This window comes from Marmota flaviventris, chromosome 13, assembly GCF_047511675.1.
Source record: "Marmota flaviventris isolate mMarFla1 chromosome 13, mMarFla1.hap1, whole genome shotgun sequence".
NCBI lineage: Eukaryota > Metazoa > Chordata > Mammalia > Rodentia > Sciuridae > Marmota > Marmota flaviventris.
The window spans coordinates 86,766,028-86,790,583 of NC_092510.1; the positions used below are offsets into that span (position 1 = coordinate 86,766,028).

Sequence of the window (24,556 nt, forward strand, 5' to 3'; positions counted from 1 at the left end):
ACGTTAACACGGAAGATACCTGCAAAAGTAAGAGATCGTCCTGCCTTCAAAGGATTTGCCAGCCCCATGTCTAAGAGGGTGCACTGTGTTCCGTGTAGCAATGAAGGAGCAATTATGCTTCCTGACAAGTTGAAGAAATCCTACTCACATCACTGGCATCCCAACAGAGGCTTAGCAATGGTCCCCCACACCTAGGCAGTCTGCGCATCTACTATTTTGTTCCCCCTCAGGTGCTGATTGTGGCATCCTCTTTCCAAAATCAATTTGAACCTAATTCTGCTTCCAACAGCCTGACACACAGTGTCAGAACCCTTTCTCCATATTTGGATTCTTTCATTGTTGCCTGAGCCTCTGAACATCTCCATCTTAGCCCCAGAAAAGGCAAAATTTGAAGAAGTTATTAGGTATGTTAAAGGTCACCCAGAGAGACCTATACCCAATGTCATGATTGTATTGCTTTAATTTTAAATAAATTAGTTACTTGCCTAAGATTAGGTGATTTGAGTAGGGCCGTGATCCAGATTAAATTCCAGATGTTGCCATATTGACATAGTGGTGATGACATCATTCTTGATTCATCCTTCCAAAATTAATATTGTTTAGGTAGCCTTTACATCAGTCACATAGCCAATATGGCTAAAACCTAGAGCCAAAGTACACAGTCTTCTGAAATAGCTCCTCTATCTAAACCATTATGACGGCTACAACTTGTGAAATACATGCGATTTGCCTTTGTTTAATTGTGTTTCAAGCATAAGGCAAACCACAGGGATATCAGTGAGCTGGGCACATTCTGCTCAGTGGTCACTTGTACTATTTATCAATTGTGGTTTTGATGCTCTGAGAAGGAATTGAGGCAATGGGAAGAGAAAGCTGTGGGTCCTTGAACTCCATGGTTCTGTTGTGAAAGCCATAGTGGGACATAGGATGGTCACATTACTGTTTTGGTACTTTCAAACACAAGATGATACTTCAAGTGACTGCATTTTCTTCCCTCACAAGAGATCCCTCGTGCCTTAACAGCTGCCCTGAAAATTAATACATTCTGCATCCCCGACACTGTCAAAGCAGACATTGTAGAACCCTAGATAAAGATCAGAGAGAAGGGATTGTTGAGCAGCATGTGTGTGTGTGAGAGTGTATGTGTGTGTGTGTGTGTGCACACGCACATCTGTGTACCTGCCCACTGTAGACCAGACTTACTAGTGTTTGTTGGGAATACTACATTGAATGGTATGCAAGAGCAGGTATGATTTTTCTACCTTGGAATTTCTTGCACTTAGGTTGGTAGCTAGTTGGGTAGGTGCTATTATGGGGAGCACAGAAGATGGGAACCTGATTGAGATGTGAGGTGTTCCTGTTGTCTCTAGGCTGAGTCCTGGGTGATGACTTACATTAACCAAGTGGACGTAGCTAAGCTGGCCAGGGTGTTCTTACACTTGGTTCCACCCTAGAAGTCTCAAAGGGTTGTTTTCAAAAAGGTAAATAAGAAAAAATAGCAGATGTGTAGTTCTGGATAAAATAAACTCATTTAAAAATAAAGTCCTTTATTTTAAGATTATTTTATTCTTTCTTTGTAGTACTACTGGAGAGAGTATTCCTTTTGGGTGCACTTATAAGAGACATCATTGATAGTGGAGTTTTATTCTCTCTTAAATCCTCTCTCTTTTCTTCGAGATTAAAAATCTCTATTCACTTCCACCTTGACTCTTGTTTAGCAATCCAAAAGTCTGAGAACCTTTTCACTGTCCCACCTGCTTCTCTGAATCAGTACCTCCCCTCCTCGAATCCCCACTCTCAGGATTCTCCTACCCATTGCTTGGTCTCATTATGGTCTTATCCCCAGAGAGGTACAGGCCAGTGACTTTTTTTAAGGGTTTACCTAGGCAACTCAGCAGAGGGCATGACCTCAGGAGAGTCCGCCTCTTGCTGGACCTAGGGTTAGAACACCAATAACGGGTCTTTGCTGTGTAGCATGGAAAGTGCTGTAGACCAAATCATGAGCCAGAACCACCATTTCAGCTTCTCTCACTCCTGCCCCACTCAGAGTCAAACCCTTTCCATGGATACTGTTACCTTGGATGTTCACATGTCTGCTCTCCCTTCTGCTCCACCTTGTCTCTGTACTTGTTCCCCTCCTCCAGTCCCTCATCCACGTTCCTCCCGGAAGCTCTTTGGGAAAGATAAGCCAGATCATTTCATTTTCTCCTGTAAATTGTCCAGGGTCTACTTAGAACTTTCAGGACACCTTCCATTCTACAAAACCTGGAATACGTGATCTTTTCTGATGTAGCCATTGCTGCTTCCTCTAGCAATCTCACGAAGTTCCTCACATATTCCCAACTTTGCAGTCCTTGCAAGTGAGGGCTTGTAGCTTATCATTCTACTAGTGCTCCTCCCAGCCTCTGAGTTTCTGAGGAAGTGTCATTTTCTCTGTTTCTCACAGTTGCACCAGTAGCCAGCCAAAGTTCATTCTTTGCGTGAAAACCAGTGGTATCTTACCCACCTTCAGAGGGGTATGTGCATTGCTCTGTGCGCCCTCCACACTCAGCATCCCCTTTATCGAAACACATATTGTAAAAGGATATGAGAGACTAACTCACCAATATGGTCTATTAGTATTCAACAGACCAGAGGTCATAACCCACTTCTGACACCCACGAGTGGAGGGGATCTTGGATAAGTGTGGAGTCACCTCAACTAGCTGTAGTTTCTTCATCTATAAACTGAGGACACTCATCCTTACCCCTTCAGGCTTTTGTAAAACTTCAAAGGGGTGAAGTTTAAAAGGACTTCAACAGTGTCAGTATATAGTTAATTCCCCCGTATGCTAGGAGTTATTAGTATTATAACAATATGTTGTGATCATCCAATTACACATCTTCATTCATAAAACTTTTAATTCTTTTGATAATGAAAATTTTCTAGCCTTAAAACATGGTATATGATAGAATATTCACAAATGTTGATCAGTGTAAGTGGAATGAATGAATGAATGAATGAATGTTATGTGAAGAAGGAAGGAGAAAGAAAGAAAGGAAAGTAGTAGGTAATTTAAGAATGACCTATTCAACAAATGAATGAAAAAAAATGAACAGTTTTTAAATTAGTCTTTGATTGGTGATGTTATACTTTTCTTGTTTGTGTGTCAAACTTCCATTAAAAAAATGCTATTATTCTGGAAATCAAACATTCAGGGTTCTCAGAATTTAATAAATACCCCAAGCATTTTTCCCTGTGTCTCTTTTTATAGAGAAGAGAGGCAAATCTAGGCATTTCTGATGATGAAACTAAGCAAGAAAATAAAGAAAGCCCAGCTCATGAGGGCCCTTGGGATTAAGTACAAAATTCAGGTTTTAGAACTGGTCACAGCTTGGAGAAACCTTGTTATTTGGAACAAGGATATGGATGCAATAAACATTCTGAGGTTTATCTTGCTTTAATGACTTGCCCTGAGTGGCTTTGATCTTTATATTTGATAATCATTTTCAAATGGTCTAGTGTGTTCTGGAAATGGAGTAGTGGTTCGTGGACTTGTGAGGTTCCTTGGAAATGACAAGCTGCAATCAGAATTTGGAAATGGGCAATGTTTCAGCACTTGCTCTGTGAGCTGGAGACAAACACATCGGTCGAGTGAGGGAGTCAGGGTTCAGTGATGGAACGGAAACCCAACAGGCACTGGGGCTGAGAGCAAGATTAACCCATTATGTCCCATCATCCTACATAGAATCGAAAACGTGGGATTTCGTGGTTTAAAAGAGAACTTGGGTTTAAAAGAGCCCTTTATGAGTTGGTTACTCTTCTAGGCACTTTCTTATTATCATATTGAATTTTATGTACTCTTTTTCTAAGTTGAATTTTACAATTCCCGTTTTACAGATGAGGAAAGTGAGCTCTAAGAAGAGACTGAGTCACATGTTCGAGGTCACCAGGCAACTTAGTGGAGGAGGGAGGATTTGAATCCTGGTGGGGTCCTTCCTTTTTCCTTTCACTTGAAAGAACTGCTCTTAGCTTAGAAGTGGTTCACTCTCAGCCAGTTGGCTAGCTCAAATAAACCCTCCAGGGAGCAGGACCTTGGAATGATATTCTCACCTCTGTATCAGGCAAGTCAGCTGAAAGTTGACGTGCTTTATATGGGAATAAAAATCGAGACTTATGAGACGGACCTAGGCCTCCTGGGAGCCACACCTCCGACCACCCTTCTTTACAATGAGAGTGCCAATGTGCTATGCCTCTAGAGTTGGAAAAGCTCAGCCTTCCCGCACTTTTTCCCATGATTTCATTTAAGGGATTTGTTGGTTGTTTTGCATTTTGAATGTGGTTCCCTTTTGCTGCTCTTTCAATAAAACAGGCCCTGACAGCCCTCTCATTCAGATTATTACAGAGTTGTACCATCCCAGGCCAGTGCATTTAGGAAATATGTTGTTGGCACTCATCAGCGAGTGAGATGCATAAAGAAAATATTCTAATGACAGTTGAGTTGAGAGAGCTTTGATCTCCCTCCAGAACTGCACTCATGGCTTTGAAATGCAGTTCTGGCAAAGGGGTAAAGTCTGGGTGCCTTGGCAGTCAGGGCTAGCCCCCTGAAACAGACATTCCAGGGGACCCACAACCTCCACAGTGGAATCCAGGTGCACAAGTTGTGCGGGAGGAGAACAGACACGGAGACACCACTCTTGAGAGGCGGCTTTGGGAAAAGGATCTAAATGAGGAGGGACATTTTAAGCTATCTCAACATTTCCCAAGCTGTTGTTTGTGTGTGCTGTTATTTGATTTTTGGCAAAGGTGGAGGGTGGGGACAGGGAAGAATTATGGTCAAATATATTTGGGGACACTTCAAGCACTTTCTGCCTTTCTCTCATTTTGCATATTGAAGGTTCTAAAAACTCTTGCAATCAGAAACTATATGTATTTAACCTTGTCAGCAGAGCATGTCCTAAATCCATTGACTCAGAAACTCTTTTATGCTAAGCACTCATCTGCTTCTTGTGGATTTAGCCTTCTGTAGACCTTGATCTGGACAGTATTCATCTAGTTTTCAAGCTCACTGAGTAGACACAGACCCAGAGTGTCTGTGTGCAGAGTAGGGCCCAGAATATGGTGAAAAGAAGCCAGATATCCATGCTTGCGCCCCAGTCAAGGGACACTGGAGGCTACAGTGGCTATCCAAGCGATGCCCCCTTTTAGGGAACTGTTTCTACCTGAAGGAAGAGGTGATTTTACTTAGTGGTATGAAAGTACTACTATACATTAGGTCCCATGTACACATGCTAGAGCATAGAGGTCCATTGCTACCCTTTCCTGCCCCTTGTTTGATATGTGACCTTGACAGGCTCCTTCCCTATCCCGGGCCCTGTGCTTACTCATCCTGCTTTGAAATTATTAATTTTGAGGGAACAGTGCTCAGTAGCTTCAAATCAGTGGTAGTTCTCCATCTTGAAGGAAGTGTTTAAGGGACACAGAGCTGATAATAATTTGGTCCCTATTGTGTAAAGCCCATAGCTCACACAAAATAAAACATTGCATTATTTTCGTTGCTTCTAATCTTCCCAACACCCTGAGATGTGATTGCCCTCATTAGCATTTTACAGGTGAAAGTGGCCAGGGGAAGATACCTGGAGTGTGTCACCTGTAAGCTGAACTTTGCAAGGGGGGATGTTTTTGAAAGGCTAAGGTTCAAGCAGAGAGATTGTGGGACTGAAGAGAGAGACTAATGGGCCTGAGTAGGGGATGGGAATAGTTGGGGAACCATGTAGGGTTCCAAGGACAAGGAAACTATGAGAACCTGAGTGGATGAGGTTGTAGGAGGAAGAAAAGTTTGGATGATGGGGAAGATACACTGAAAGCTGAGACTGGGAAAGCCAGTCTTCCCCAGTAGAGAAAATAGGAGAGTAGGAGATGGAGAGGAGTCCACATTTTCTGGATGTGGGCTGGCACTGGGCTTGGCTGTCTCATTTAATTTTGCTGGCATCCCTGAGAGCAAACAGACTCAGGGACTTAAAGCAACTTGCCCATGGAAATGAGTCTGTCCTTCCATCTCTGAGGAATACAGTGGACATAAATTAATAAACACATAGTGTTTTGGATTTGGGTTGATTTTTCTTAGGGGTAATGATTTTTCTAAAATAATTGTGATCAATTTTGCATGCGCGCGCGCGCGCACACACACACTCACACACACACACACACAGGGCCAGACTTCCCATAGTTGCAGAATGGAAAGTGAAGGGACCCTAAGCAAGTCATTTCCTTTTCTCATTAATATTCCTAAACTCGAATGTTCCTTCTAAATTTAACTCCTGTGCTTTCTTCTCCTCCATTGGCCAAGAGGGAAAACAGCATTGTCAAGGGATAGGGGAAGGAGGTAAATCCTGTTCCCAAGATTTCCCTCTGATGCATTTGGGAGACACCACATTTGGCTCTGTATTCTTAGGAAACCCTCAGCCAGCAGAATAGAAATTTTTAACCACAGAGCTGTTTTTTCCTTTGGGTGGGTCCCCCCAAGAGAGATGGGGAGGAGAAAGGCCAGTGGGGCTAGGGGTCTGGCCAGCCGCCATTGATTCTTCCCCCTTTGGGAAATGGAGACTTCCCAAAGTATGAGAAAACCCCACTATGAGCCAGGGAGAGGCTCCAGCATCCCACATTTCTGCTTTGGGCCAGGATGAATACCAACCCTTGTAAAGATTGGCTCTGCAATTACCACTGAATAAACATCCAATTAAAACATCTCCCCCACCCCTACCCCACCCTGAGCCCTCCTCTCATCCCAGAGAAATGGGACAGAGGTGTTGTTTTTTTTTTTTTTTCCTAGTAACAGTAGTGTTACTAGGAAATGTTCTCTGCATTTGATGGAAATGGACAAAGGAATGAGAAAAAAAAAATAATGTGGAATGGGCCCATCCAAGAAAATCTCGGCTCCTCTGTGTTTTCATTCTCCTCCCAAGTATCATTTCCCTTTTATAAGCGGGTCTGGGGTAGCTTGGGAACTTGGTAAGGTGGTGGGAAGTGTTGGACACATCTAAATCTGTACTTGGCCTTATCAAGTTATATGATTGACAAACCCCTGTTCCTGTCATTAAGATGGGGATAAATTAAGAAACTGCTACACCTGTGTCAAGGGTTTTCTCCTTGCCCACCCTAATCTAAACCCTCACCCTTCCCTATTAAAACTTCCTTACTCCTCTGAACTACTCTGTGGGTTTGGTACTATTATCTATTATCACCTTCTTTCCATACATAAAGAAACAGGAAGTTAAGTCCATTGCCCAGGATGGCCCAAACCTGAAGAAGAAAAGCTGGATTCAACCCTGGGGCAATAGCTTGAGAACAAGCCACACTGCCCATTCTACGTACTTCAGATACTAAACAGAGATGAGAAAATGTGCCTACTCAGCCCAGGGGCTGACTTGAAGCAAATGCTCAATAAATGCTGGACTTTCCACCCTCTTTCCCCCTCTCTGGTGACAGAACAGACTGATTGGAGCTCCTCAGGAAGCCTCCAGTGTTAGAAGTCACACATGAACTTCTGGGGGAGAGGTCTCAGCAGGAAGATTTGGGGTCAATATCTGTCTTATATGACTATACCTAGAATTATTCAGTTCACGCCTTGCCTGTATCTCCCACCCATGATAAATTTTATTTTTCCTGACAAGCCATAAAAATTATGGTCATGTGAACATTTGGTCTCATGAGCATGAGGCTTTCTATGACATGGATATAACAGAAGAACAGTCTAAGTATTGCACCTATCTATCCTATGGACATGGGCATGGAAGGATGTAGGCTTGCCATCCTCAAAAGTGTTCTGTGGAGTGTCTGTGTTACTAATCCCAATACAATGATGAGGAAACTGAGGCCTCATGGTCCATGGTTGGTATAACTGATTCTGGGACTTAAATATTTTAGCTTTTGTTTTTTTCTAAATTAAATTCTAATCCATTGGCTCCCTAGGTGTCAAGCCCCGAGCTAAGAACTGGGTAAACAGAGATAATAAGGTAGCTTCTTTGCCTGAAAATGGCCCCCCAAAAAAGAGATATATACAGACAGGTGAAGGGATTAATGGGAATCATACGTGAGAGTATACATCACCAAAAGGAGGTGGGTGAGTACAGATATGGAAATGGGGGGTGGTGGTGAGGTGGGCATCAGTGCAGCCTTCTGGAGGAGTGATACCAGAATGGACCTCAGGTTTGTTCATCAGAGGACAAATAATGAGCAGAGGCCCAGAGAGGAAACAGCGTAGGTAAAGGTCCCAAGGACCCAGATCATGGTGGGTTCAAAGGTGCTGTTTGTACACAGTGGAAAGTTCAAGAGAGGAGAAGCCAAGGGTAGGCAGGGATGGATGTTTGGGCCGTGCTGGAGGCTTGGACTTTACCCTCACTTGTAGAGAGGCCCCTCCATGACTACAGGGAAGGAAGAAAGGGATCCATCATTAATGTGCGCTCCTGGCCAGGTTCTGTGAGAACTCCATGAAAAAACAGAACACTATCAACTAGCTGCATGACCTTATGAAGAATAAAGTTCCTCTGAGACTCTGTTTCTCCTGCACCCAGAAAATGGGGATACCAATACTGTCTACCTCCTTGTTATCAAAAAGAATAATGAATAGTTAGACCACACAGAAGGACCCAACAAATACTAGTTGACTTTATCTCATCTCCTGCTTAAGGTGACTGCTTTTGTATTTATTTAGGTTTATGTTCACTGATCCGTGGATTCATTCCTAACTGTACTCAGGAATGATTGTCAACTACTTACAAGGATCCTGAGATTCATGATGGCAGGCAAAATGGGGCAGAAAGAAGCATGAGAGGGTCAGGTATGGTGGCGCATGCCTATAATCCCAGCAGCTCTGGAGGCTGAAGCAGGAGGATTGTGAGTTCAAAGCCAGCCTCAGCAAAAGTGGAGTGCTAAGCAACTCAGTGAGACCCCATCTCTAAATAAAATACAAAATAGGGCTGGGGATGGCACTCAATGGTTGAGCACCACTCAATCTCTGGTACTCCCCACCCCCCTAAAAAAGCATGACAGGGCACAATGTGTTTATAAAATGAATTGTGGAATAATATCCCTGTGACTGATCCAAAGCAGAAGGCACTCTCTCACATGCAGTGTTTATGTTCTGATGAGAGTCATGCTCCTCAGGGGAGGAGTTCTTATTTCTTGAGCACCTAGGATATGCCAGTGACCACTTCCTTTGTTCTCTCACTCTCTTTTGCCCTCGTTCTTGAACACATTCGTCCCATGTATTAAAGAGCTGATCCTGGTTGCTTAAAGAGCTCATTCATTTTCAGGACATGTCAGTCTACAGTGACAGCAACCCAAACACAATATCCCTCCCTAGTCTAATCAGATGTAGAAATAAAATTTCAGAGAGCGCAGAATCATCTATGGATGATGGCAAGATGCCTCCATTAAAAGAGGTTTCCAGGCTTACATTCCACTGTTGACCTTGAACCCTGTTTCTGTGACTTTGGGTAACCTATTAAAAACTCTGGGGCACAGATTGCTCATCTTGAAAACAGAATAACAGTGACTCCTTGCAAGGTTAATGTAGAGATGTGAAGCCCATTTTCCTAGTGCATCCACATATTTTCCAAATAGATGGTCCAAAACACAAATGAATGAGCAAAAAGCAGAAGCAGCCAAGAATAGAAAATATGTGTTTTCATCCATTCCTGTTATTGGCTCCGTCCTCAGTCAATTTAACAGAGTCCTTAGGGGTACAAACATTGACCATAGACAAATCTAGATTCAAAACGTCATGCTGCTATTTATAAACTGAGCAATATTTGCAAGACTTAATTTTTTTGGTATCTGTAAAAATGGAATCATCTAATCTTTTAATGTTATCAGGAAAATTCAACAAAGTGATGTTTACAAAGAGTTGAGGAAAGTGCCTGGCACGTAATAGCTCTTAATTATTTAGGGAGTACTTGTTGTTTGAATAGTACCTTTTTTGGATGATGATAACAGCCAAAGTTCTTTTTCTGTTTCAGAGCCTACTTGGATGTTAATGAGCTGAAGAACATTCTTCGATTGGATGGATCAACACACCTCAATATTTTCTTTGCAAACTCTTCAGAGGAGGAGTTGGCGGGAGTAGCAACGTGGCCATGGGATAAGGAGGCCCTCATGCACTTAGGTGAGTCTTAGAAACTCCTCCGGGAGGAACCTGAACATAGACAGTAACACATTTAATAGTGAGCGTGATCATTGTCATGATCACAATGGTGTAGCTGGTGGGTGGTGATAGTGAGCAACCCATTTACTTGTTAATTTACAAAACTCAACATTCCTTATCTCATTTTGGCCACCAAGGAATGCACTGAAGAAAATAGCACAATACTAATAGCCATATTTTACCTGTAGGAAATTCAGACTTAGGGGAATAAGGCTTATCTAACATCACACTCAATCAGTGACAGATTTGCAAGTAGAACTCATGTCTCTGACTATCCATTGATTGCTTTATTCTTAACATTTTGTCTCCCAGTTCATGCAAACATCTTCTTAAACAGGTAATCAACTGCATTAGCATGACCGGTCATGGGCTGGCCTGAGAGAGAGCAAAGAGGCAAGAGGAAGTGCATTTGTAAGAACTTTCTGTTCCTCTGTGTTCTATCTACTCATAACACCGGGGACTCTTTTTACACTTAAATTATGCATGTCCATAAACAGAACATAAATTTATACAAACCAATAAGAAATAACAATGATTTCTGAACCAGGGCCTATAAGAAACCACTATAGTTCTTTTATTTTTTTTCCATATTCTATCTAGTACACATCTATAGGTAGATGTGCTTTAAAAAAATGTTGTGCATCTTTGAACTCTAAATACACACAGTTCTTTTTCTTTTCACTTAATATTATGCTATCTGTCTACATATACTTTCCAACTAAGCCTTACAATTACTTTCCAACTAAGTTTTCTCACTTAAAATCTCAAGACAAAAGCATCTCTCTGGGTTATTTACACCTCCCTAAAGATGAAATTTTTAATAGTCACATACTATTCCTTTGAATAAAGGCACTACAATTGATTTAACCATTCTCCTCTTGGTAGAGTGTTCCCATTATTTACAACAGTGAATTCTGATGACTCAGTGAACATCTTCATCTGAGAATGTTAGGGCTCAGCAAAATGACAGTGCTGGCTGGATCTTCAGACCTGCCTGGTCTTGCTGGGATACACTCAGAGTTCAATAACTGCTCTAACTCTGGGATATCTTGGAGATGAGAGATTCTGCAACTTCAGATGATGGAAGTTGTGCCCAACTAAGCCATAAGCTTGGTTCCCTTCAGACTGCTTTTATTTCTCAACTGTATTTAAGAAATGAAACAAATCTGTGTGTGTGTGTGTGTGTACATGTATGAATGAAAAGAGATGGATGCAAAGATAAATATCTAGTTGTTTTTAACTGGGGAAATTCTGTCCATTAGCAGACATTTGGCAATGTGTAGAGACGTATTTGACTATTACCAATGGGGAAATGTTACTGGCATGCAGCGAGTAGAAGCCAGCAATGCTGCTAAATGCCTTGAAATGTCCACAATGAAGAATTCTGTAGTCCAAAATATCAATGGTGCTGAGATTGGGAAACCCTGATAAACCCTGACATCAGTGACAGGTGGATAGACAGACAGAGATAAGGCACAGAGAGGCAGGGGTTGGACAGAAGAGAATATACAACTTAAGTAAACCTGAAGATGACCATTTTATATCTTATACCTACTATGAAGTTTGGGAATCATACTAAACCAGAGCTAAAGTACATGGTTCTCACCTGTGACTTCACTTAGCAGTATGGCTTTAGACAAATCTCTTTCCTTCCCAGGTATCAATGTCCTTAGATTTTAGTTAGGCAGGTTAGACTGGATAGCCCTCCAAAGACCCTTCTCAGCTCTGAAATTCTGCCTGCTGGAAAAGCAACCCAAAGGGTGATGATCAGAGTCTGAGAAGGGTTGAACAGCAGGCTTCTAAAGTTAGAGAAAAATACTCCTGATAATTTCATGAATGTCAGGGACTGGCTCAGGGCCAGGAATTTGGGAGGCTATAAATCCATAGCATGTTATAGTATTTCAGGATGATGTCAGGCTCAAGCTATTTCACCTTTTAAGAGGAGCAATGAAACAGGACTTGGGTCCAGTGTTGTCACTGTGGAAGGGGTGAAGTAAGGTAGAACAAACAGAGCCAGCCTGGATGAAAGTTGTCTGTGCTGCCATTATACTTAGAATGGTTCTGCCCCCTATGACCTTGATATGCAAGCTTCATGAAGCAATAAAGAATCATTGGCACTTTTGCAGCCAATTATTTTAGAACTCTTCCGAAATGCAGTCAGTTTCTCAAGTTCACAAGGCCACTGTGAAGCAGAACTTGGATTGTGACCCATGTCAGGCTACCTCCAGCCAGCCTGCAAGCTGCCACCTCCCCATTCTGAGACATGTTGATCATAAGCAACTCCTGTGCAGTAGCCCCAATCAAACTCAATTTATTAGAACCATATTTTTTTTATCCTTTATTCCTGCAGTTACACCATGATCCTTGGAAAAAACCTTGGGTGGGAAGGGGATTATGTTTCATATTATGATTGACAGAAAATGATGGAGAAAGATTTCCTGTCTCAATTTCTCTTCCTCCCTGCCTCTGTCTTCCCCTTCTCACACCCACGCACACATGCACACCCACACCCACACACCCTCTCGTATGTACATCTTTATCTTTGTGTTAGAAGTCCTGAGTAATTCAGAATTAATAGACCACATGAGCCCCCGGATTGAGCAAGCTCACCACCCCAGCAGTTCAGTCCAAGATAAGACTCCTCTCTGGCCTGCTCTGGGCTTGCCAGCCCAAATCACACAGGCCCTGCCTCCTCACCTGTCTTTCATAAGATGCTGCTCTGTGGCTAAAGTCTACACTTGCAAGGTTCTCAGACATGAATTTTAACATTCTCTTAAACATGTTTGGATTTTGAAATTTAAACATTTCTCTGTCAACCTGCATGCATCCTTCTAATACTTAAAATAAATGTGGAACAAATTCCATCCATCGATTCTGCTGAGAACTGCTCTACCTAACCTCAGCTAACTAAGCAATGTTCCATCTTTGGGGACATGGGATGTAAAACATGGCTTTCCAAACTAGATCATACACAAGTGATCTGGGGTTCTTGTTAAAATACAGATCATGATGCTGTGGGTCTGGGGTAGAGCCCGAGATTCTGCATTTCTACTAAGCTCCTGGGAGATGTTTATACTGCTTTTTTTTTTTTTTCATGTGGGTAGACCGTCATTCACTTGTGTGGCACAATTGATGTATGTCAGGTCAGGTACTAGGCTAGCTGCTTTGAGGGATTAGTTAGACCTCCCAACCTGCTTTAGATGAGTCAATATTCAGGAAATATTCAACACACATTTAATGAAACACTATATCCTAGGCCTTGGGGTAGGCATTAGTAGTAGAACACAGATTAAGAACCCTAGCTTTGGAACCCAAGGGTCTCGAGTTCAAATCTCAGCTCCACACTTACTCTTGATCATGGATGGGTTACTTTACTTCTCTTGAATCTGTGCCTCTCTCATGGAGTTGTAAGATGATTAAGTGTGAAAGTACTCATGAAATACCCAGCACAGCACCTGAATGTACATAGTAAACGCTCAGGAAACATTATTATAATGGTGAGCACATGACACTAGGCTTCATGAGTGTTGTTGCTTTTAGAGTCATTGGGAATAATGAACTTGTGCAATATCACGGTTAGTGAAGGCAAAATGAGAACTGGAACCAAGATGTCTAAGCTCATGTGCGGGATTCATTTAGTTCTGAAGGTGTAAGCTGTTTGTAAACCAGGACAAGTCTTACTTACCAAGATAAAGGTGACAACAGAAAGCCCTATCAGCCCAGAAATCAGAGTCCTTGAATTCAACTCAGGCCTCTCCTTCTAGATAGTTTGAAATCGCTGCATGTACGTTGCTTCATCTCTCCAGGCATAAGTGTTGTCATCTAAGAATGAAGGAATTTTCCAAAATGACTTGTGAAACTCCTTCCTGCTCTGTAAGCCCATGATTCATGTCTCAGGTTGTAACAGCACTCAGGGTTATAGAGTCTCAGGGTGGAGAAGCCTGTTGCTATTTGGGAAGCTTCCCTTATCTTTGGTTGACTCAGGGTTCTTGCAGCAGGAAGCAGAATACCCACCTTGCCTAACACTCTGGTTTCCCCCTTGCAGGTGGCATTGTCTTGAACCCTTCTTTCTACGGCATTCCTGGGCACACCCACACCATGATCCACGAGATCGGGCACAGCCTGGGCCTCTATCACATCTTCCGAGGCATATCAGAGATCCAGTCCTGCAGCGACCCCTGCATGGAGACGGAGCCCTCTTTTGAGACCGGAGACCTCTGCAATGACACCAACCCAGCCCCCAAACACAAGTTTTGTGGCGACCCAGGACCAGGAAATGACACCTGTGGCTTTCATAGCTTTTTCAACACTCCTTTCAACAACTTCATGAGCTATGCAGGTAGGGCCCTGTGCTCCCTTTGGGCATCACACCTGGGCTCCAATCCTGGCTCAGGGATAACCTCAAAGAAGCTGCTTTCCTTTCCTAAGACTGAGTTCTTATCCCAAGCAATCAGAAAAATATTTCCTTCCTAAACATCTTAGGGCTACAAGGAAGATGATGCATATCGAAGCTTCTCAGTAAGACATGCTTTAGGAGGGTGACAGCGACCCATATGCAGGAAATGCAGGTAGAAGTCCTCTTGAGACCTAATGCTTGAAAGTATCCCCTCTCTGGCTCTCACTTTCCTCAAGAAAGTAAGATCTCTGGGCCTGATCTCCAAAGTCCCTTCCAGTTTTTCACTTATATTTTTCTAAAGTGGGGGGTTATTGAACCTTTTTTTTATTTAACCTAGATCTCTCTTAGACAAATGTAAGATTCTTGCACCCTCCTTTATAGCTTTTTTGCAAAAAGAAAAAAAAGGGGGGCTTTTGGTTTTGCAAATGCCAAATTATTACATGAGATTGGGCATGTTTTTCTCACAACTGCTTAAACCTTTTCTATCCATCAGTAATAAGGATGCTTTAGGTTCTTCGATGCCCTGAGTTTCCCTTCAGCACCTGATTGTCAAGGCCACTAAAGCCCTTTGAGACCTTTGGTAAATGAGGACAAGACACACCTTCCTCAGGTTATCACAACCCTCACCACCAGCTCCTTCAGTCCACATGAAAGGGACCATCCACAAACTTGCACACAGTAGGCCAGCATTGAACTCTATAATAATACTCAATGTAGGCATCTCTTTCCCCAATAGAACAAGCAGATTCTCTGACAGGAAGAGATGGCATCTCATATATCACTTATTTCCAGGACTTAGCCCAGGGCCTGGTGCCCAATAAAAGTGTGTTAGGAAGGAAGGAAGAAAGGAAAGGAAGTGGGGAGGGGAGGAGAGGAGAGACACAGAAAGAAAATCTCTTACAGAAGATATGTAAAATGGATTCTTACTGATAACAGTATTTCCCCTCATAAAACAATTTATTACCCATAAAATACTTTAATATGCTCCATGTCATTTAATTTTCACAACTCATCTGTGGGGTAGGATCCCCCCACCCCGATTTTACAGGTGACAGTACTGAGGTTTACTGCAGTCCTTTGCTCCAAGTCACACATGTGGAAGAATTGAGCACCCACCTTGGGTGGTTTTCATACTTTGTTCCACAGAGGTGCCTGGGGTAGCTGCCCCATGGTGCCATGAGAGTGGGGGTCTAGGCCCCCATTCCTGCTTGAACCAGGGAAGCCCCTTTCCAATTGATGGACATTTCCGTAGGAGTTTTGACAGGGATAATATTTGAAGAGAGGATTTTACTACTGAAACCCATAAGATTTGATGAACCCACTGGTCCTTCCTCTTTTCCCCTTTGGGTTGATGGTTGATGTCCTCTTGGGACCTTTTTTTTTTTTTTATAAGTTTCCTACAGTCAAATTTGACATCTCTTGAAAAGCCAGTAACCCACCTCTGGTACCATAAAGAGTCTTTAGATTTAAATCTCTAAAAATACACCAGGGTGTTGGGTATTTCCTCAAAAGCACATTCCCACTGGGCTCCCATTCCCAGCCACACTGACACTCCACATCCGGTGCCCCTGTCCCCTCACACAGCCCTGCTTACGTTCCATTTCCGTAGCACCTTTCCTTGGCCAGCTCAACACACATGGAAAATAAACAATAACATGAGTTTGGAAGTTTGCCGGCCTCTTAGGGGCCTAGAAGCAGCCACTAGCTACCAGACCCCCATAAACTAAACTTTTTTTTTTGTTCCCCTTTGTACAGATCTAAAGAGTGATGGATTTACTGTTGTTTTTTTGAAAGGAACCCCCTCAGCTCAGTGACCCATTAACAGCAGAACTAATTCACTGAACTACGATAACAAACTTACACCCGCAAAAGCATATTCAAGGCGACCACGAGCTTTGAAATGTTTGTTTCCCTTAGGATCTCTGACAGATGGGGTGACAAAAGCAGCTGGATGGAATTCAAAATGCAGAACGGGATTGGGTTCTCAGGGCTGGAGAAGGCAGGGCCCAGGACTCCCTTCTTCAAGAAGAAAGGGTAGAAGCATTATCCAGTCAACTTCTTCCCTTGGCCTTTCATTTCTGGATGCTTCTTCCCCAAGCCTGGTCTATGGTTGGGTAAAAGTTTTAGTCAATGCAGCATGGCCCAGCAGAACTTTGTGCAAATCTGACCATGGTTTGTGTCTGTGCTTTTCAATATGGCGGCCACTAGCCACATGGGACCCTTGAGCATTGGAAATGCAACCAGGGTGACGAGGACCTGAATTATTATTCTCAAATCATTTTAACTAATTTAAATTGAAAAAGTCACATGTGCTTGTAGCCACCATATTGGCCTTCTCAAGCTTAGGATAATTCTTTTTTTATTGGTGCATTTTGATTATACAGAATAGTGGAATTCATTGTGGCTTATTCATATATCCACATCACATAATTTGACCAATCTCTTTCCCCAAAACCTCCCCTTCAGCAATTCTTAAGTACCTAAGATATGTCAGGCATTGTGTGTGTTGAATCCTCAAAAATAATTCAAGGAGGTGAGAGCTGTTCTCATCATACCTGTTTTACAGATACACAAAGTGTAGTTCAGATAACTTAAGTAACTTGCCCAGGGTCACACAGATAAAATGGGCCAAAGTTGTGACTTAAACCCAAGTCTATTACCATAGAGCTTTCCTATCCTGAGGAAGAGTCCCAAGTGCTCAGATCAAACAGACAGAAGGCAGGTGATAGGGGCAAACAGGAAGTACCAAGGGAGTATATTTATTTTGAACTGTTGGACAACCTTTAACTTATAGATGGGCAGCAGCCCGGACCCTACACCTGAAGATAATAGGCCATACAAAGGGGGTACTCAAGAGGACCCTCCACTTGGAACCTCCTTAAGACTATAAGAAATCAGGGTTTCTCCAGACTACAAACCATGTTCCCATATTTCATGTGTCAGAGTCTTTTACTGTGCACAAATGCTTTGATCCTTCCATCCTATCCCTAGGAATATTTCAAATATTCTAGAGTAAATATCTATAACTTCTATAATAATTTATTATTAGGGCTATTATTTTCTTTATAATTATTTTAAAAACAAACAAAAAAAGACTTTTACAAAAGTTGACTCAGGCGTCCGTGCCCTAGATATGGTTAACTTGTTAAATGGGTCTCATCTGCTTTATGAGGCAGGTATAGTATTCCTCAGTTCACGGTGGGTGAAACTGAGGCTGACAGGGTCAGAATTTCTGCCCAAAGTCCTAGAGTGCAAACTTCCAGCTACAGGTGCAAATTAGTTCTTGAGACCAAGACTCAGTTGGCAAGCCCAGAACACTGTAACAACAGTATGGTGACCTGGGAAGGCCCCCAAAGTCCTTTCTGCTTAGGGGTAACATGGGCACAGAAGAACCCCAGGAGCTGGCTGTTCCTGGAGGCCAGGATGAAGTGGCCACAGGTAGTGGGAGAGGGACATTTAGGGGCAGGAAGCCAAGTAGGGCTGACTTGAGACATTAGCGAATTGAGACAGAGCATTTGTGATAAAAGTAAAGCCTGTGGGACCTTACCCAAGGTTCTGATAGCAGGTGATTCTCTATGTGATGTGCCCTGGGACAGGTGTCTTCCAGCTTCAGCTTTAATCTTCAAATACATTCTTATCCCCCCCTAAATTCTATTACCTGTCTATTTCCAGAATTTTTTACTGACAAACATGAAAAAGTTTAGTTTTTAAGTTATGAAGGAAAATATACTTCTCTAGGGGAAAAAGCAAATACATCTGAAATTGACAGAGGGAAACGTCCTTACTGTTGTTCATCCCCACTCATCTTGATAAATGTTTTATATGCCCCCTGCCTCGTCAAATTCTCACAATTACCCATGGGTTGAAGTTGATTTGAATGTCTCTAATTTGTACATGAAGACACTTCTTAGTTACTTCATTTTTCGGTAGTGATAGTATTTCATTCTATGCCCTATCATAGAGAGTCAACTCTCTATTAATAGACAGATGTATCAGCTCTGATTTATTTTTCCCCTGTGGTGCTGGGGATTGAACCCAGGACCTCACATCACTGGGCAAGTGTTCTACCACTGAGCCACACCCCTCAGCCCAGCTCTAATATTTTTACTATTATCAGCAATGCTTCAAGGAATATCCCAACACATGTATTTCCCCCCATATTTGAACAGGAACATCTATCTGTTGAACTCATGACTGTGAATTGCTAGATCAAAAAGAACATGTGTTTTGCATTCTACTTTTCTTCCTGCTTCCTTCTTTCTACAGTCATGCACAATCATGTGCACACAATATTCCCTAACGTGAGGTAGTAAGATACCACCGAACAACAGTAGACATTGCTCTTGGACCCTTCACTCTTTCACCTTCACCATGTGCCAAGATGAGCACTCTTGTTATTATCACCATCTTCATTTACAGATGGGGAAACCAAGGACAAAGTCACTTGTCCGTTTGACTTCAGATCCTACGTGCATTACTCTGAATAAATAACTATACTTCTTTCCTTAGCCATCATGATGATTTCCTGCATCTGACCTATTCAGTAGCTCTTCTAAGGTTTTCAGGATGAAGAAAAAAATGACCAGATGATCCGGCCATTCTTTAACAGAGGTGTTTGGGCATTGGGGAGCCCTAGAATGTTTGGTATTCATGGAGTTGCAGGTGTATCTGACTTCGAGATGGTTTACCCAGTCACTCTTATACAATGCTTCTAAAGGGACATCAGGTTTTTCTGCTTCCTCCAAGTGAGAGCTGGGAAGGAAAGCTGGGAGGACACTGTTAAAAATCACCAAGGGATTCAAGGCAGCTTTTGGGTATGAACTCCCTCACATGTCTGTCCCTTCCCGTCAAGGTCATGTCTAACTCCCCAGCACCTGACCAACTTATTTTCTGTTTGTTTGATAAGGAGAAGTGAGTTTATGCTGCAGGATTCTCAGTAGCAGGTTTATTTTAAGATCAGACAAGTGATGTACTCCTCTGTCTGGGGCCCAGCTACAGAAATCCTGACCACACAGACACTTCTGAGAGGTGATGTTTTTGGAAACCAAGCCCAAACAGTGCCTCGCTCTCTGGGGGCCAGGTCTTGGGTCACATCTTTAATCCACATCCTGAAAGAGAGAGAGAGAAAGAGAAAGATTGAGGATCATTAGACCAAAAGGCTCCTGAGAGATAACATTCCCATCTCCCTCAGGCTCAGATCCAGTCTCCACTCTTATCTATCAGCCACCTGCAGGAGACTTTGTGCATATGAGTTCTCATTTACTCTCAGAAAGAATTTCTCATGCTCATTAGAAGCACAGACAGGAGTCTTGGCTGCTGGGGTTCAAATCTCAGATCTGTGCTTAGCTCTGTGATCTTGGAAAAGTTGCTTGCCCTCTCTCATCCCCGGTTTCCTTTTCTGTAAGATGGAGAAAATGATAGAAGGCACTCCAAAAAATAGTGAGTATTGGGGGAGAGGGGTTTAAATGTGTCCCCAAGACTATGCACCATGTTTGATTCATGCTTGGCTCATACTAAGCACGTGTCCCAGGGACAGAACTATGAGCGGGGGTATAACTGCATTTTCCCATCTGCACACTGAGCTGAGCCTGCCTGATTCTGACCTGTCCTGTGCTCTTGCACAGGACACGGAGGTTCTGGGCTGTGAGTTTCCTCTCTGGCAACGCCACCCAACTTTCATTCCTAGTCCCAGCCATGTAATCTGACCTCAGATCTCTCCCTCTTCAGAAGCCTTTCTGGCTCCCCTCCTTCCCCTCCTGCTGTCTCCCTCCGATCATTGGTGGTGGTGGACATCACAGACTTCTGCGACCTTAGAGCAACCTTGATGCATACAGTAGGCTGGCCTTGACCCCATAACTAGACCAAAAGCTCTTCAAATTTTTTTTTTTTTGGTTTCTTCTTTCCATGCCCCTTAATGGAGCAGAGGATTTGCGTTAGATGCTCAGAAGGCTTCGTGAAGGGCCATATCATTGCATCCATTAAAAAAACTATTGACAAATGAGTGGATGAATGAAGGCGAGGGAAGACTTGGGGAAACTGGTGAGCACATGAACTAGTGAGTGATAAGCAAGAGGATGAGTGAGTGAGAGAGTGGATGAGATGGGGGAAGGGAGGCAGTGAGGGACTCCTTGGGGACCCGAGGATTTGGAGACCCTAGAAAGCCTCTCGCCTGCCCTTGTCTTCAGCTGTGCCGCCTGGCTGCCCTCTCCCCAGTCTCAGACATAGTTTTCCGGTTCCATCCACCCTCCCCTTCCTCCTGCTTCCTCTCACCTGTCTGCAGGAGTGATGACTACACTAATTTGTTCACAGACCATTAACTCTTGAGCACTGGAAGAGGCCACCCTGAGTTGGCAAGGAAGGACCCGGGTGCTGGCTGGCTCTCTGGCCGCCAAGAGACGTCATCGTTCTGTTGCCTGCCTGTGCAGCTCGGTGCTTATCTCTCCCTCTGCCTGCTTGCAGATGACGACTGTACAGACTCCTTCACGCCCAATCAAGTCGCCAGAATGCACTGTTACCTGGACTTGGTGTACCAGAGCTGGCAGCCCTCCAGAAAGCCGGCGCCCGTCGCTCTCGCGCCCCAGGTCGTGGGCCACACCATGGACTCCGTGACGCTGGAGTGGTTCCCACCGATCGATGGCCACTTCTTTGAAAGGTGAGTGTGGCCTGTGAAGTGTTGATCCCACTCTCTCTTTCCTGCCAAGAAGAGGGGAAACATGGAAGGGAGGCAGCCTTGGAGAGGGGTTTTGCTATGTATGCTCTGTTTCTTGTGCTTGTTAAAGGGACACCTCTGCCCCTTAGCACAGTGATTGGTACCTGGAAGCAGGTGGTAAATTTTGGGTCAGGGAATGAACAAATGCTTGCTGATAGAAAAGAATAGGTTAATGATACCCAATTTTAAGTGAATACATGTTTAGATTTACTTTATTATTAAGAACTTAAAAACTTCTATTGCTAGAAACCTCCTTTGAGAGGGAGGTACCAGTCTCCATGATCTTGGGAGCTGAAATTGGTTAATGGGCCAAACCCTTCATGTTCTATTATGTATAATTCACATTTTCTATTGTGGCACATGTGTATGCATGTATATATTTGCATGAATGTATATGTATAACATTTATTCAAAATATTTATGCCTGCTATTTATTTCTAGAGCTGAGGGTGAAATATTTAGAAGTCCAGAGAAAAATATACCTTAGTTCCACTCCCTTCCTTGTCAATCACCAATTGGCTATATGACCTTAGACAACAAATCACTCTCCCTCTCTGAGTTTTATTCTCTTCTCTCTGGAAAGTGGGTCTGATAACACTCAATGGACAGAAGGCAAAGACCTGAACTAAACGGTTCCTAGCGGTTCCTTTCAGCCTGAAGAATCCCTGAGGAGCTCAGGTCTGGAGGGAGCCAGGTTTAAAGGGTTCATGATCACATAACGTAATGTTAACATCTATTTTGGACCTCTTCTATAATTCAGGGAAGATGAGTATATCACCCCACTCACAGCTCCTCTTGGGGATGTTTCCTCTAGCAACATTGCTATAACATTGATGTTGGTGAAAATGATAGCCATGCTGATAATTAAGTATTGTTTCTCTATTGGGGCTGCTGCTATTTTTCAAGTGCTTACGGTGTGGCTGATTGTATACTAAATGCTTTGCTGATAGAGTCTGATTTAACATCTCCAGTACCCCTCTAAGAAAGAGATCATCTTCCTCATATGCCAGATAAGGAGAGAATTGGAGTTGAAAAAAGATGAGAGACTTGACCAAAAGCCCCTAGAATGTAGTAGGGGCTGGACTCCAACTCATACTTTCCAATGTTTTGTCTATGACTCCCATGAACTTGAGTTATGAAGGAGGTATTGTACCTTCCTGCAAATGAGCCACAAAGGGGTGACAAACAGCTCCCATCTTCAAGATTCTGTATGAGTGCTCATGTGCGTACAAAAATATATTAAACAAAGGACCTCAGTAGACCCTTCTCAAAAGAAGACATAGAGATAGCCAAAAGGTAAATGAAAACACATTCAAGGTCACTAATTATCAGTGAAATGCATAGAAAAGCTACAATATTTTCTCTCACTGTTAGGATGGTTATTATCAAGAAGACAAAAGGTAACAAGGGTTGGAGAAGACGTGGAAGAAAGGGAACATTCCGAGGCTATTGGTGGGAATGTAAATAAATACAGCCATTGTGGAAAACAGTATGGGGGCTCCTCAGAAAACTAAAAATAGAGACACCTTATGATCCTGCAATCCCTTTTCTGGGTATTTATCCACAGAGATGGAAATCAGTATGCAGAAGAATTATCCACACTCTCATGGTTCGTTGTAGCATTGTTCATTATGGCTGAGCTGTGGAAACCAGTTAAGAATCCTCCATCAGATGAATGGATAAAGATTTTGTGGATGTGGTGTGTATACACAAGAGAATACTATTCAGCCTTAAAAGAGGGGAAATCCTGTCATTTGTGACAACATGGATGAATCTGGAACACATTATGCTAATTGAAATAAGCCAGATACAGAAAGACCAATGCCACCCGATCTCAATTAGATGTGGAATTTTTAAAAGTTAAACTCATAGAAGTGGAGAGCAGAATGATGCCTAACAGAGGCTGAGGAGGAGGGTTCCTGAGGAAGGGAAGATGTTGATCAAAGGGTACCCAATAGTAGTTAGACAGGAGAAATAAGCTTTCCTGATCTTATTGCAAAAATGGTGATCCTACTACCCAAAAGTGCATCGTATTTTCTAAAATTGCTAAAAGGTTAGATCAAATTTTTTTTGGCACAAAATGCATAGTATGAAAGGGAGTGGGTTTGTTAATTAGCCTGGTTTAATCACTCCGTATAGTAAACTTGTATCAAAACATCACATTGTACCTCACAAATTCTCAATGTCAGTTATAAACAGAATTTTTAAAAATTTAAGATCATGATATATCATGGCACCATGTAAAATTCAGGCTCCGATTTTCCACATTTCCATCAGTCCCTGAATCTCAGCCTTCTTGGGCAGCTGGATGAGTGCAATCCATGTGGAAGGAGACGTACTCCCTGGGCTCTCTGTAGAAACTCCCTCTCTTCTGCCCCAGCTGCTCTCACTGGGAGCTCAGCACTGGGTTTGGGAAACCTCATGTGACACTTCAGAGGAGGCTTTCCAGCAGCCCGTAGACTTATTTATTTTTTCTGTGGTGATGAGAAGTTTCGGGCTTTTGCTCCGTCCTTGGCCTCGATTCTACTTAAAAATGGAAGTTTTGTAAATGCAGCTTCCTGTGTATGTATTCAATTTGTATTTCATAAAGCAGTTATTGTCCATTAAATAAATACCATCTGATTGTTGGTAGCCTATTGGAGGGTTAATTGTTGTGTAATGAGATATGTCTCTATTACATAGTGCCCTCAGCTTCAATCAATATGTTTTTAATAACCTATAGTCAGTTGGTACTGGAGGCTCATACAATAGCTATTCTGTGCCGTCTAAGATTTCATAATGGAGTTATCATAGGTTAAATTAAAACTGACACTTTTGAAACGTATCTAATTAGGGTTAACAGCTACATGAACCATCGTCTATAGCTAATGGAACTTGGTCCCCAAGTTCAATAAATTGCTGAAACAGAACTACATTTTAAGTATATCACTCTCCCATACACTTGGAGTTTACATTCCTGCAAATTGGCTTAGTACAGAGTGTTCAAGCTTTGATGTCAAGTCATCCATTTTCCCTTCTCGGTTTTGTTACTCCCGGCTGACTGGACGTTGGGTAAGCCATCTCACTTCTCTGATCCTCTGTGTCTTCTTCCAAAATAAAGGTGCTCACTGTGCCCACATCACCCAGCTTTTGTGGGAAATTCAACAAGATGACATCTGCGATAGGACAAGCACATAGACTCTACACTCAGGCAATTTTAGCTTCCATCTTGTGCAATGTTTTCTGAAGCTGTTTAGCTACTCAAAAATCCCCTTTCCCTGCAAAACCT

The 24,556-nt window shown here is 42.8% G+C and overlaps 1 protein-coding gene across 1 annotated transcript in view; it reads left to right on the top strand.

Moving 5' to 3' along the window:
- Nucleotides 1-24,556, top strand: part of Pappa (pappalysin 1) — a 226,936-nt gene that overhangs the window by 42,696 nt on the left and 159,684 nt on the right. The window contains exons 3-5 of the mRNA XM_027949427.3: nucleotides 9,999-10,144; nucleotides 14,229-14,522; nucleotides 21,039-21,231. Coding sequence (XP_027805228.2) covers nucleotides 9,999-10,144; nucleotides 14,229-14,522; nucleotides 21,039-21,231 — 633 coding nt within the window. The remainder of the gene's footprint in view (nucleotides 1-9,998; nucleotides 10,145-14,228; nucleotides 14,523-21,038; nucleotides 21,232-24,556) is intronic.